This window comes from Haplochromis burtoni, unplaced genomic scaffold (genome assembly GCF_018398535.1).
Source record: "Haplochromis burtoni strain Fernald_Lab_line unplaced genomic scaffold, NCSU_Asbu1 Contig_16, whole genome shotgun sequence".
NCBI lineage: Eukaryota > Metazoa > Chordata > Actinopteri > Cichliformes > Cichlidae > Haplochromis > Haplochromis burtoni.
In genome coordinates, this window is record NW_024582377.1 from 2,305,883 (window position 1) to 2,319,516 (window position 13,634).

General features: G+C 44.2%; 1 protein-coding gene across 6 annotated transcripts in view; it reads left to right on the forward strand.

The window, feature by feature from the left end:
- The window catches only part of esrrb (estrogen-related receptor beta), a 44,391-nt gene extending 32,685 nt beyond the window's left edge, over window positions 1-11,706 (forward strand). For all 6 annotated transcript variants that reach the window (XM_005916831.3, XM_042218236.1, XM_005916828.3 and 3 more), the window contains 2 exons: window positions 4,885-5,154; window positions 8,034-11,706. In XM_005916831.3, the coding sequence (XP_005916893.1) occupies window positions 4,885-5,154; window positions 8,034-8,278 (515 nt within the window). In that variant the 3' untranslated portion in view covers window positions 8,279-11,706. The remainder of the gene's footprint in view (window positions 1-4,884; window positions 5,155-8,033) is intronic.
- Window positions 11,707-13,634: the final 1,928 nt, after the last annotated feature.

A 13,634-nucleotide genomic window follows, 5' to 3' on the forward strand; every position in this document is an offset into this window, starting at 1 on the left:
CCCCCCACACACTCCCGGGCTCCTGTTTTCTCTTTGCCATTAAATTGTAAAATCTACTTACTGTGTTGCCAGCCTGATCCCACTCGAGCTGCGTAATCTCCTTGTAATAGAGTGTGAATACTGCCTGGCAATAAATCAGCACCTCATCAGTGCACTTTATTAAATATAGACACCAACAGACAGCTCTTAGTATATTCAATTTACCCTCTGACGTAGGCTTCAACACAGGAGATAAAGATAGATTGAGCAATCAGGTGGATGCTGAGGCCTGAACCCAGTCAGAGAGTGGAAGGAAGGCAGAAACCCCCCAATCTCATGCAGGGAGATTGAGATGGGCGACAGGAAGCCAACAGTGTGCAGGACCAGGAAGCCAAGCTTGTTTAGTTATTGTGACAGATGTATAGCTAGGTACATCCGGCGCTGTTATATATGTATGTTTATACATATTTTTAATGACAAAAATAGATCAAATTTAAATACTTTCTTAAACTTTAACATGTGTGCATAATCTTTTTGTGTGAAATCTTTTTTGCCGATGTGCCTTTAAGTGATGATCAGCAGAGAGACATACCTCATTAAGCAGTGTTACTTGATGGCAGTGGAGATAAATTATGTGTAATTATAGCAGTGATTAAAGCCTGATTCGTCCTGGTCTTTGGGGCTAAGAGATATGTAAAGTCAGTAGTGGCCAGTGGGACCCTGGGGAGAGCTAAAGACTTTGCTGCCCGGGTCAGGAGGTTATAGGGTGCAGATTAAAACAAGGGGATTACTGTATTTAACGTTTTTCAACCTCATAACATTCACAGGCTGCTGCTCAAATCACCCCATTCTCCAGCTACTTACAATGGGATAATGGGCTGGTTATCACGTCAAAAGAAGGCTGATAGACGCTTCCTGAAAACGCAATTAATTTTCAGTCATCAACCTCTTTTTCACCTAGTCAGCTTGCATTGACTAGACTTTACTCAATCATTTTTTTAAAAAAAGCAGCATTTTGTGTCATCAAATCAATGTCCGGGGAAAGCTCGCAGCAAACTGAGCTGTCTGTGTTGTACATGTGGCTGGATTTCAGGTCAAATTATTTACGTCAAGCACAGCAATTTATTACCGAGCTGCTATTGATTGGATCCTCCTGACGCCGTCATATAAATGCAAAAAGGGTCATAGCGAGTTATATGCACAAAGGTCCATGAAGACGAGTTTGCGCCATCTGTAAAATTGCTCAAAATGGACATTTCTTCCTATATTGCTTGTATGTCTTGTGTGTCACACTTGGAAGTGACAAGAATCCATGCAAAACAGAGGTGCATGCACATTTTCCCCAGTCCTTTCCCCCTTTTAAACTGTTATCTGAAATAAAACAAAACAACAACAAAAAGCTTTGATATAGAATAAGCTTATGGCAGTGTGATCATTCAGCCCAGTTTGAGGTTAGAAAAAAGAAAGATGTGCTCAACCTCTGGGGTCCTGTTAGGGGCAGTTTTACTCTAACTGGAGCCCGGAGAGCACTTGACTTGGCTGAGGTGAGATTGCCGCTGGGCAGAAGTCTTCAGGGCCTGCTTGTCCTTCTGATATCTGGCCATGATAGATCAGCCCCTGTCCAGCCAGAATTACTCTCTTTCCTCTTTCTATCTCCTTTTTTGCCTTTCCCTTATGCTCTGGTCCCCCTTTGCTCTCTCTCTTCCTTATCTCCCTCCTCCCTGGCCCATATCTTCTCCTCTCTTTTATCCCCCATTTCTCTAGCTCTCTCCCTCCCTCTCTCCCGCCTGCCATCTTTTTTCTTTTTCTCTCCCTCGCTCTGTCTGCTCTGTTGTCTGATTGAGGTTGAGTTACGAGGGGGCTGCAGCTGGAGGGGGCCACCGTGCCTCGTAATTACATCTCTTTTTATTACCCACGCTAATGGCCCTCGGGGAGAGGGAAACAATAATAAATTAATAGAATATGAACTCCAGCTCAACAGAAATCTCCAGCATTTCATTTTGGACCGTCCTGTGCTCTGGCAGATGAAACAGTGCTCTGATTAATCTCTGCAAGGGGTTTAAAGCAGCCGTCTGTAGGTTTGGGCTGCCCCCTCCTGCTCACAGCCGAGGGCTTTTGGGGAGATAAAGGAGGAGATGATGGTTTTGGCTTCTGTTGTTGGACTTTAGTGGTCTGATTTTTGCCCTTTGAGCTATTAATGATGATGCAGTTGACGATTAGGTGGGCCATTATGCGGTGCTGTTTCTTTATCACTCGTATTTATTTGTGCTCCTTTGTCTGGATTGAGTTTTTCATTCACAAGCAGTGTAAAAAAACAAAAAAGTCGCAGCAGAGAATTTTGAAAGTGAACATTTTCTTTGAGATATAAATGCTCCCTATTTGAGCGGGGTGCTTAAGTCAAAGTGAACAAAGAGAAACTCAAGAGCTGCATTGTTATTATCTCCTCGGCCGCAAAGACTTTCAGACAGAAAGCTGCCGGTGCACTCAGCAGTGGAGTGGAAAAGGCCCTTCAAGCGCACCGACAGGCCTCTGTGATTTGGTCAATATTGTGTCATGTTTGGTCAAACCCCGCCAAGGCAGTGGGCTGGAAATGAAGATGTAAATATTGATATTTCATTAGAGGAAATCACCCACTCCGACGGCACTTAACCGGGCCACCTTCAGAGTGCGGCGGCCGGAGCGGCGTGTGACCTGCGGAGTCGGGAAGTCACTTCATTACTCGATTAAATTGAGTGGAAAAAGGCGAGGCAACGACATGAGATCCCATTTGGAGCGATAATTTAGGCCTTGAAGAGAGAGAATGGAGCAAGGGAAAAACACTACCTCTCCATCTCACAACACTGGATTAAATTCAAGGACTTTTAGCGTCAAAGGTAATTGTAGGCTGCTGGAGCCGCATGTGTGCATATGGCTGAGAGGTGTCTGTTGTATCAGAACAACTCCAAAGCCACTTCAGTGAGCCCTGAACAAGGCCTTCACACGAGCTGTCATATTGGGAACAGCGCTTTAGTTCCGCTTCACTCCTCCTTGGCATTAAAAGGCTACACAAAGCCTTTTCCTGTGATTGTGATGCCAACCTGATGCGGCAATCAAGACCACGTCCACGCTTGCATGACAATTTTGCTCCGGCCAGTCCACATTCTGTCCGACATAATGGCCACGTATGCAGACAAGGAAATAACACAACAAAGAGTTTTAAGATGCTGTCTGGATATGTGTGTAATGGCACAGGCCTTTTTAAAATATGGCTTATTGCCTTCACTGATGATAGTAAAGTGTTGTGAGTGCTTCTGGCAGTTTGAATTGTTGGGTCTAATTTGGGCTCTTCAGAGACAACCTCTGACCAGTCCAGCAGGGCACTGGTACCTTTCAGTTAGCACTCTATTTTACTGACTATTGATTCCCCTTCAAAATGTGAAGGCCCTCACATTCTGATCACAATCTGTTAATTAATGTATCCTCCAGCTCTTCCCCTGCAGTGGTCATCACCACGATAAGGGAAATTGAACACTCGGGTACTTCTCTCCCCAGCTCTTCTTTTCCGCCCGTCTCCCTCGCTCGCTCTCATCGTCCCGTTTCTTTTTCGCATTCTCTGACGCTTCCTCATTATGTCTCTTATTCTTCTTAAGCTGCATGCGTGCGTGTGTGCGTGCGTGTCTATGCGTTTATGTTGTCCTGGCAGAAAGAGATAAACATCAGGTTGGTGGCTGCACCCTAGTAAGATCATTTATATTTAAGAGAAAATGTGGAATGCGGGTGCAGTGAGCGCTCTGGTCAATACTGTAATCTATCGCCCTTAAATCACACAACGGCTACGCAAGTGTGGCAACAGCAAACTTGTAAAAGCAATCTTATTAATCAGGGGTGGAGCCGAAGAGCCTAATATGCTGTCAGAATGAGGCGCCTGCAGGAACGCTGTGCAGGAGGAGGGGAGGTGGGAGATTGGGGGGAATGAATATGGGGAGTGTTGGGGGATGTCATGCGGTTTATTGACAGCTAAAGGGAGCTACGAAGGGAAAAAGGGATGAGACGATTCCTCTCTGGCTCTTTTTTTTTGCTCTTATTAATTTGTTTGAATTTCTCACAGCTCATCTTTCAGGGATCTCACACTTTGTTTGATTTAATGTTCTATTCTGAGCATATGTCGTGGCGTTGGGGTAGAAAAAGACGGAGGTGTATTGTCCTCGTGCCGATTTCAGCTTTATTCTACTGCTGTCGAAGAGTTGGCCCTGGGTTTAAGCAGGCCTTTGGGCATGACTTGCACCATGTGACCCCGGCTTTGTTTGTGTCTCTTGATGTGTGTCGTTTTACGTTTATGCATTCATGTGCATACATGTAGATGCCTTTATCTGAATATGCATGCATGTCTGTTTTCTTGCACTTCCGTGGATGTGTGTGTGTGTGTGTGTGTGCATTCCCTCATCACCTCCTCTTGTTACACAGTGCGTGTCACGTCCTCAACCCCTCCAATGAGGATGTGTCTTAGTGCTAATCCCCCCTCACACCAATACAAGAGTGACAGGATACAAGGGGTAACCACATGGCTTTGTGTATCCCGGACCTTTGCACCGATTTACTGTCCTCACTTACACTAAAGCCCACTCAAGTGCTCTGACACCAGCTTCAAAGAGGACCTTGCACTGTGCATTTGAAATTAAAGACCACTCGCTAACATGTGCATGTACATGTGTATTTGTTTTACTGATCGCATGTCCGGCATCCTACGGTTTTAGCTTTCTTTCCGTCTAATAAAGAAGATTTTTTCTAAATCGTGGAAGAGATAAAATTACGTACATCACATAATTGCTCTTTTTTTGTCCTTTTCTTTAACATTCGACTAGAAATATAAGCTTGCAGATTGTGCTCAGGTTCTCTCGCTCAACTTCCCCTTCTCTTCCTGCCCAGGCTTTTCTACTCTCTCTCTGGGAGACCAGATGAGTCTGCTGCAGAGCGCCTGGATGGAGATCCTCATCCTCAGCATCGTGTTCCGCTCGTTGCCGTACGAAGACGAGCTGGTGTACGCCGAGGACTACATCATGGATGAGGAGCACTCGCGGCTGACGGGCCTGCTCGACCTCTACGTGTCCATCCTGCAGCTGGTCCGCAAATACAAGAAGCTCAAAGTGGAGAAGGAGGAGTTTGTAACCCTCAAAGCCATTGCTCTTGCCAACTCAGGTGGGTTATCTTCAGCATAGTGACGCATCATATATGACATGGAGTGCGCTTGAGTTTTTATTGAAATACATTTTATTTTATACTAATGTAGACTGAAAGAGAATCCTCAAAAGAGTTAAATTAAAATATAAATAAAGTTGGAGTTTTTAATCATTTGATTTAAAAATTTTGGGGAAAGATTTTCTGTTTAACCAAATATATAATTTTTTAAAACTAATTTTTTTTTAAATCCAACATTTCCTCTATTTTTGTTTAAAAAAAAATCACCTTTCTTTAGTTTAATCACTTATTTAAAAACGATTGTAAAATAAAAGCCATGTCTGTAATTAAAATATTTTGTTGCATTTTGTTTAAAAAACGAATGAACCATACAGTAATAAGCAGAAGCAATGAAATTTTAAGCTTTTAATTCACCTGAATTAAAACAAATGAATACACGCACACTATCCTAAAAAGGACACAATCTCTGGGCTTAAACAAAAGTGAAGGTTTAAAAATATTCTTGAAAAAAATCCTCGTGGGCATTACTCACTCAGGACATTTTACTTTTTCCTGACTGGACCTCTGAGGAATGCACACTAGTCAGTGTAATATGGGTTTTGTCTAACACAGTTTCAGAAATGACATTTCTTAGTTTTTCATGAGTTTTTCAGTGTAACCTTTAGTTTGGAGCGTGAGATGGAGAGATGGAGAGAAGATAAGGCCAGTGTACGAGAAAGAGGGACGGAGGGAGTTTTTTTTTTTTTTTTTTAATTGAACACCTTCAGTGTTGTGGTATTTCTCCAGCGCTCCCTCTCCCTCCTCTTTCTCCATCTCCATAACAGTAGCTGCAGGGCACGGCAGCCACGGGAGATAAATTTAGCATTTCATTAGGAGCGCAGGGGGCTGTCAATAAAATGTGTTAAGTCAAATGGAATGAGTATCAGGGCGTGATGGGGCTCGTTTGTTCCAGTGCGAAGACGGCACGCCGCTATTGACAGGCGCCTTTTTGAGGAGTCCTCCTCTGATCAATCCACGCCTGGGTCACCGGGCCAGTTTTTCCCTTGTTTTGTCCGGGACTGAAAAACGAAAATGCTGATGCTTGGACTTTGCTTTCAGATAACAGAGCGTTGGTAGGGAGGTGAGGTGAGAGGAGGAAGGAGAGATGGGAGGAGGGGGAGGCGGAGGGTGTCCAGAACGTTAGAACAAGGTCTCTGGGAGATCACTCTCCCGGGAGCCCCTCTGTCTGACAGCTGTGAAAATTCATAGCAATTGATTTTGTAATTAGCAGTTTATCAATCGGATCGACGTGGGCTCACTGATGGATTGCGAGGAAATTGTTTCTTCAAAGTTGTTGTTTTCTTTTTTACATTTTAGTCAGCCCCCTCCTCCAGTGTTTGTAAGCTGCTCGCTTTCTCTCGTGCCCCATTTTCTTTCCCATTTGTCGTGATGTCTCCATCCCTCTTTTTATTTTCTCTTCTTCTCCCTCTTTCGACAAAACCTTCCTTTAAAGCGCAGCTCCAGTCAGGTCGGTTGTTAGAGTGTGCGCATGCCTTTGCTGCTGAGAAACTAGAAAGGAAAAAGAAAAGAAGAAAAAAAATTGGTTTGATTTGTAAAAATGCAGCCTGTGTGAAAAGAACAAGAGATAATTATGTCACACCACATCCTCGTCGGAGTCTTTTGTTCTTCCATCCCCTCCCTCCTTCACCCCCCTCCTTTTCCCACATTCACTTTACAAAACGACCTACTTCATTTTACCACTGTGGATTTGAAAACCGTCAGGGTGAGAAATGTCTCAAGGTCTTGGGAATACAGTTGTTCCAGTCAATGAATTTGGGGCGAAGCCTGAAATCTGTTTTGCCTTTTATTGTCCCGTGTGGTAAAATATGCGCCGCCAAGGTGAGTCGAGTCAGGCAGCCAATGACATGCTGCCTCCTGAGTGCCAGATGCCAGTTAACCAGTGAAAGAAAGGGCGACCTGTAGACTGTCCCTGAGAGAGGTGGGAGCAGAAAAAGGCGAAAGTGAGAGGGGAGTACGGTAACACCATGTACAAGAGGATCGCTTGAAAAACAGTGGCGCTGTAGCGAAACGTTATAGGAGCGAAGAACACCGGAGGGAAGCCAGACTGAAACTGCAGACAGCTCTAAAAAGAAATGCCAGGAGGTGAGGTGGGAGAGATTTGGACTATCTGAAGCTGAGAGAGAAAGTGAGAGAGTCATATTTTAGCTGTTTGCAGGAGAATGTAGTGAAGTGGACACTTTTCGATAATACAGCGCAAACTCGTGGAGAAATGCACGCGTTCATCGCTTTCGCATCCGTTTTGCAGGAGACAGTATCAAACGGAAGTGTTGCATTCATCTCACGTTTGTTTATGGTGTCCAATTCTCTAATGGAGCTCCCTTTTTTCCCTTTGTTTTTTTTGGAAAACACTCTGTCCTTTGGAACAGTCAGGTGTTTAATGTGTACTCACTCAGCAAAGATTGGATGCTATTCATGCTATTGTTACTGGAGGATAACATTGATTTTCAGTCCCACTGGTCAAGGGCCATATCAATACCCTACCCAATCCACCAAAGAATAAATATATAAATAAAACAAAGCAGATGTTGTTGTGTGTGTGTGTGTTTTCTTTTTTTATGATCTATTCTTTATCTTGTCAGGGTGTGAGTTATACTGATAATGTGTTCCTAACCTTGCTGCAACTGACCGAGCAGTTAAGATCACTCATGAGATTTTATTTTGTTTTAGAAGACTCTATTTCCCATGACTGCTGTTACATTACCACCATTTAGAAGAGCAAACTGTATTTCTTACAATTTCCCTTTTCCCTCTTCGTCTCAAATGTAAAAAATCCATCATATTCATGCTCTTTTTTTTCTTTCTCTCCTTTTTTTTGTCAGACTCCATGCACATAGAGGACATGGAGGCAGTCCAGAAGCTTCAGGACGCGCTCCACGAGGCCCTGCAGGACTATGAGAGCAGCCAGCATCAGGAGGATCCACGACGGGCTGGCAAACTGCTCATGACCCTGCCCCTGCTGAGGCAGACAGCCACAAAGGCTGTGCAGCACTTTTACAGCATCAAAGTGCAGGGCAAGGTGCCCATGCACAAACTCTTCCTGGAGATGCTGGAAGCCAAGGTCTGATCGGAGGGTGGCTGATTGGCTGCGGCAACAGAAAGTGACTTGAACCAAGGCTGAGGGTTCTCAGGAGAGAGGGAGACACCCCTGCTGAATCTGCTAGGCAGGATGGAGACTGACCTCTCTCACTCCTCCTCTTCCTGGAACCCCGGGACACAAAAAGGAAAAAAAAGGAAAAAAAAAAGAGCAAATGCAAAACTTGGTTATTAGTATAAATATAAAATGATGCAGATTAATTTAAAATATATAAGAAATACTATGTACAGTAATAATTTTTTTTTGTTAATTAACTGTCAGTTGTCATGCTGTATATGAAGAAGAACCCTTCTGCCGCTCAGCATCTGGCAACTACTTCAGTAAGTAGTTGCCAGATGCTGATAATAAGACTTTTTTTTTTTCCAGAAAATTTAAAGTTCCAAAAAAATAAAAAAAAAATGTTCTGAAGACAGCGGAGGTGTCAACCATCATAAACACACCTACTTGTCTAACAGCTGATTTTCTTTTTTGTGGTCTGGAATATAATATTTGTAAATATTTATTATTTGAAAGACTGAGTGTACAGTTCAAAGTCTGGTGAACTTGGTGGCCATTTTCTCTTGTTCTTCTTCTAATGGGGGGGAAAAAGAATGAAAGTGGTTACTTATATGTGAACTCTTATCAGTTTAAATGTCCTTGGATATACCTCTCCAGAGCATTATGCCGTGTGATCGTCGTGGATCTATGCTCAGACTGGAAGACCCATGTTTAACCAAACTAGCGTAGGCAGGTACAATAGTCAGTTGTTCCTATTCTGTAGTAACTCAGCAATAAAGCGAGCCGTTGGGGAGCCAAGCTTCAGATCCTATCTTTTGTGCGCTTTTCAGTGCTGCTGTTACTAAAAGACCATATTTGCGTAGCCCCGTCTCAGCGGTGGAACACGCCGCTGTACCTCGGTTAACCACCGTTTCTCCTTCTCCAAAGCGGTTTGTGTTGCTGCTGCTCGTGCAAGCCAATGAACCCCAGACTGAACCTCAGATTTGGTCATTGTTTGAGCCTTTGGAAATTGCCTCTTTACATGCAAATGGATGACCTGATTCAGGCTAGGCGAAAGTTAATCAGTGGGTTTTGGTGTGGTAGTATCAAAGGATTTATGCCGAGTGGCAGAGGTCCAGGAGATTCCATGTTCAAACAATCAGAGGCCCATATGTCAACCACTCTATTTTGGTCTCCTTTAAGCCTGTGGCAGAGTCATCCCACACACTGGGAGCAAGGTGCCCAGCATCTGCTCTCACCATTTTAGACGCCTCCTGTCTTTTAATAGCTGCGCCTGCATTTATAGGACTTCGACGAAACAGAGGTAAATGGCAGGTGCAGAGATGCGGTTGTGGCGTTTCACACTGGGTTTATTTTTAAGCCAGCAGGAGGTTGTTGTGTGCGCAGTGTCGCACCACGATAGACACGTGGAGCACTTCTTCTTGACCTCGCGTTGACACCACGGCCAGCAGCACCCCTCCCGCCGGACGAGAGGCAGGTAGACGTCAGTGAGAAAGAGCTCGGGGTGCTCAAGTATGTACCTGTGAATAGCTATGCAAGAAATAGAGGGTCAGTATGCTACAACAGGTAGCAGCAGCCCATCATCGTGTCAGTGCAAGGTGTGGACTCTGGTGGGAGAGAGATCCCCCACCCCCACTGTGTTTAGCTGTAGGTCCATTGTGCTGGGTGTGAGTAACACTGTAGTCCAGTCCACTGGAGTCATGCCACTGGTCTTCGTGTGAGAGGGAACGTGTTGAAGGGGGAATGCTTAGACTGCTGAAGGATTTTATGTGATGTGATAAATTGTGGCGCTGTCACAACAATATGATACCGCGATCAAAGGAATCCCTGACATCGCAGGAGGGTAGAGTTGCCGCCACGCTTGTGATATCAGTGTTTAACACTGATCCAGCCGCCGCCATGACGGTTTTTTTTAAGTAGCAGTCTGATTGGCCGTGCATCCAAGGTTGACCGCCCACTCCCTCTCCAAATTTTCCCGCCCAATTCCAAAACCTGAGTTAGCCGCCATCGAGTAAAAGAGCTCCGCTGTAAAGGGTGACATTACCAACTTGACTTGTTTTAACTGTTGTGCAATACAACAGGGACCAATTCTGACTGAAACCATGCTAAAAGCATGCTTTTACTTAGGTTTTGGAGAATTTGTAAGCGATTAAGTGACATATTCTAAATCCGTCTAATCAGTAACATGTATCCTGTATATCAGAACTGTACTTGATTTGCTCCACTGATGACTTTTGTGCTTGTTTCAGTGAAAGCGCGGCATTAATGAAAGCATCTGCAGAAAATCTCGACAAATAGAAATTTGTAGTGGCCTAAGACGATCAGCCATAAGAAACTCGATTAGATTTTTTTTCTTCACCTTGCAATATGACACTATGTTAAGGAAAAGACAACATGTCTTACATTAGAAGCTGTGTCTAAGTGTGTAAATATATCAGCGTCAATACAGTAGGTTGCCGAAATACCACTTAAAAAAAAAGAAGTATGCAGCGCCCTGCTGACTACTACCTCATTATCATTTTGTCAATATTTCTCTGATTCAGCACTTTCTGGTCTTTATCATCCTCACGTCTGTGACACACCTGAGCCATCCATGTTTTTATCAAAGACTTCTTCTCTCCCGCAGTGCTCCTGCCAAAACATTTGTAGTTGTACATCTCCTCCTCCCCGTCATTCTTCATAGATCTCTTTGTAAAGGTAAAGCATGCGTTCACATCGACCATACGACTTGGCCGTCAGTGGGCATGACCCCCACGCTTTGGTTACTAAGCAAGTGTGTGTTTATATGAACATCAGTTTGTCAGAATTGGTCCCTCGATGATGAAACTGCAGACAGGAGCAGGTGACTGATTTGCTGCTTCTGCGCTGTGAGTATTTATGATGTGAAATATATCATTTGGCGATGGTGTACATTGATATCTCTGATCGTTGAAATCACCAATATCTGTGTAACTTTTATGTTTTGATTTTCAAAAAGGTAAAGGATCAATGAATTAAATACTCACCGACCTCTGTGATTATTTTGTGTTCTGGCTTAAAAAGTCTGTCGAGTAAAACTTTGAAGGAAATTTCACATGGATGGTAATGTTTAAGGGTGACAGTTTTTTACAGGGTTTTTTTGTGTGTGTGTTCACAGCACTGTCGCTGTTGTGTATCTACTTAATTCAGTGTAGCAACTTCACCTAACCTTGTCCTCTGCTTGGTGTAAATACCCCCTTTCCACACACACACACATTGAGAGCGAGTTCGGCGATGGGACAAAACAAAGAGCACACAGGAGCTCCCAGAAGACCAGAGATTGGTGGCAGTAAGTGAGGCAAGCCAGTGAGAGATTCACGCAGGCCACCCAACCATCCAGTAATCAACCGCAGCCTCTGCAGGGCCAGGAACTGTTGAAAATGGATCCGTCACAGGAAACAGGCAGACAGACATGTTAACGCTGATGGAGGCGGCGGTGGAGAGTAGGAGGGGAGGGGGGGAGTGAGGGGCTGGAGCGCCATTATTTCAGGAAGCTGATATTACAGGGAGTTAAAGTATTCCCTTCACTATATAATTATAAGAGCCAATTTCCCTTTTTGAAATAACGTCTTGCTAGCCAATTAATCGTGATAATCCTCTATGTGGAAACAATGGCATCACAAGACAAGAAACAAGATGAATTGAGGATGAAAGGGAAAGAAAAAAGGAGATCTGGAGGCCAAACACAATGTAGAGCGCTGCTGCCAGCTGCTGTCATTTTTATTTTTTATTTCTTTCTTTTTTAAAGTAATGCGCTCCTCATTTCTCATGCAAATCATCCAGTGGGACCGGCTATTGCCATCGATACGTTTCGCACAGATACAGTAGCGAGGCAATCATTTACCTCCACTGACAGGTCAAAACACCTTTCATTAGAGTTACGAGGCATCTCATCAAGATGCGGCCCCGCTCGCAGCTGTACGACTGCTGCGTATTGCTTAAGTGTGTTTCATTATTCCCAAAGCAACGTTGATGATGGTGAGGGAAAGGATTACACGTCAGGGTGAGTGATTGGGTTTGAACAGAGCTGCTGCATACACTTTGTATCAACCCAGGGCTCAAATTACACTTAGGTTGAAAACGGAGCACGTAAATGCCCAGGAGAGCTGGTGGCACAGAAATGAAGAGTGGGCCACCATCTTCCTGGCCCCCCTCTCCGTTTCACTCTCGCACGCTCACACTTTTCATCTCTTTCTTTTGTCAAATTTTCTTTCTGACCCCCCCTCCACTCCTTCCTTCTCCTCCCCACCCGTGCTCCTTGTTTTTGCCCAACAATTCTTTATGGCCGTTCTTATTGTTCCACTGATTCTGTTATGTGTATTTATTGCTCCATTTGTGAAATTGGAGGCACCGGCCGACAAGCCTATTACTATTCAATAACAGGAGCTGGGCATTTTCACTAGCGTTGGGCTATCAATGGTGCCAGACAGAAAACGTTACGTCACATCACTTTGAGAAGGAACAACTTGAAGAAGAATGTGATTTGCTCGACAGTGGATCTGTTTCCTAATAGATCCTAACGCTGTGCCGTATGTGTCCCACTAACAGTATCTGAGCCATGCATCCCCACACCTCTGACCCCACACAATACTCTCTTTGGCTGATCAATAGGCTGTCAAAGTGCCTAGCAGGCACACAGGCCAGACCATCTGAGATTTCGCCCTCTCATTGTCCATCTTCACTGTTTTAAGTGCATTTATCAGGTTACACTCCTGAGCTCCTCGCCACTTAATGCATGGCTGAGCTGCTGTCCTAAAAACCCAATGGCCATCAGCAGACCTTTGTCCCAGTTTGTCAAATTACTCTGGTTACATTTTTTTTCATCAGAGCCATCACGCAACGATGTAGTGAAAGGAGAACGTTTAAAATCCCAGTTTTTAATCTGATAGCAGACTCTTAAGTGTCAGAGCGAAAAAATCTGGAACAAAAAGAAAACGGGAAATATTATATCGAGCTTTGTGTCTCTTAAACGACGGCGGCCTGTTTCTGGGCCAAACTGCGGTTCGGGTCTTTCACCGTTTTAGCTGATAAGCACTGTAGAAATTAAGCAAACCCACAAAAATCCACTGAGAACAAGTCCCTGCGGAGACGCGACACCACACAAGAAGAGTGAGGATGAGACCACACTGACCTGCTAGTATTGCAGAGAAAATGCCACGTTTAGCGGAAATCAGTGCACTTGTGTTCTCCCAGCACTTAAACATTGCAGGAACACAAGTGCTATGAGAGAACAGGTAATAAACTGCACACACACACACACACACACACACACACACACACACACACACACACACACACACACACACACACA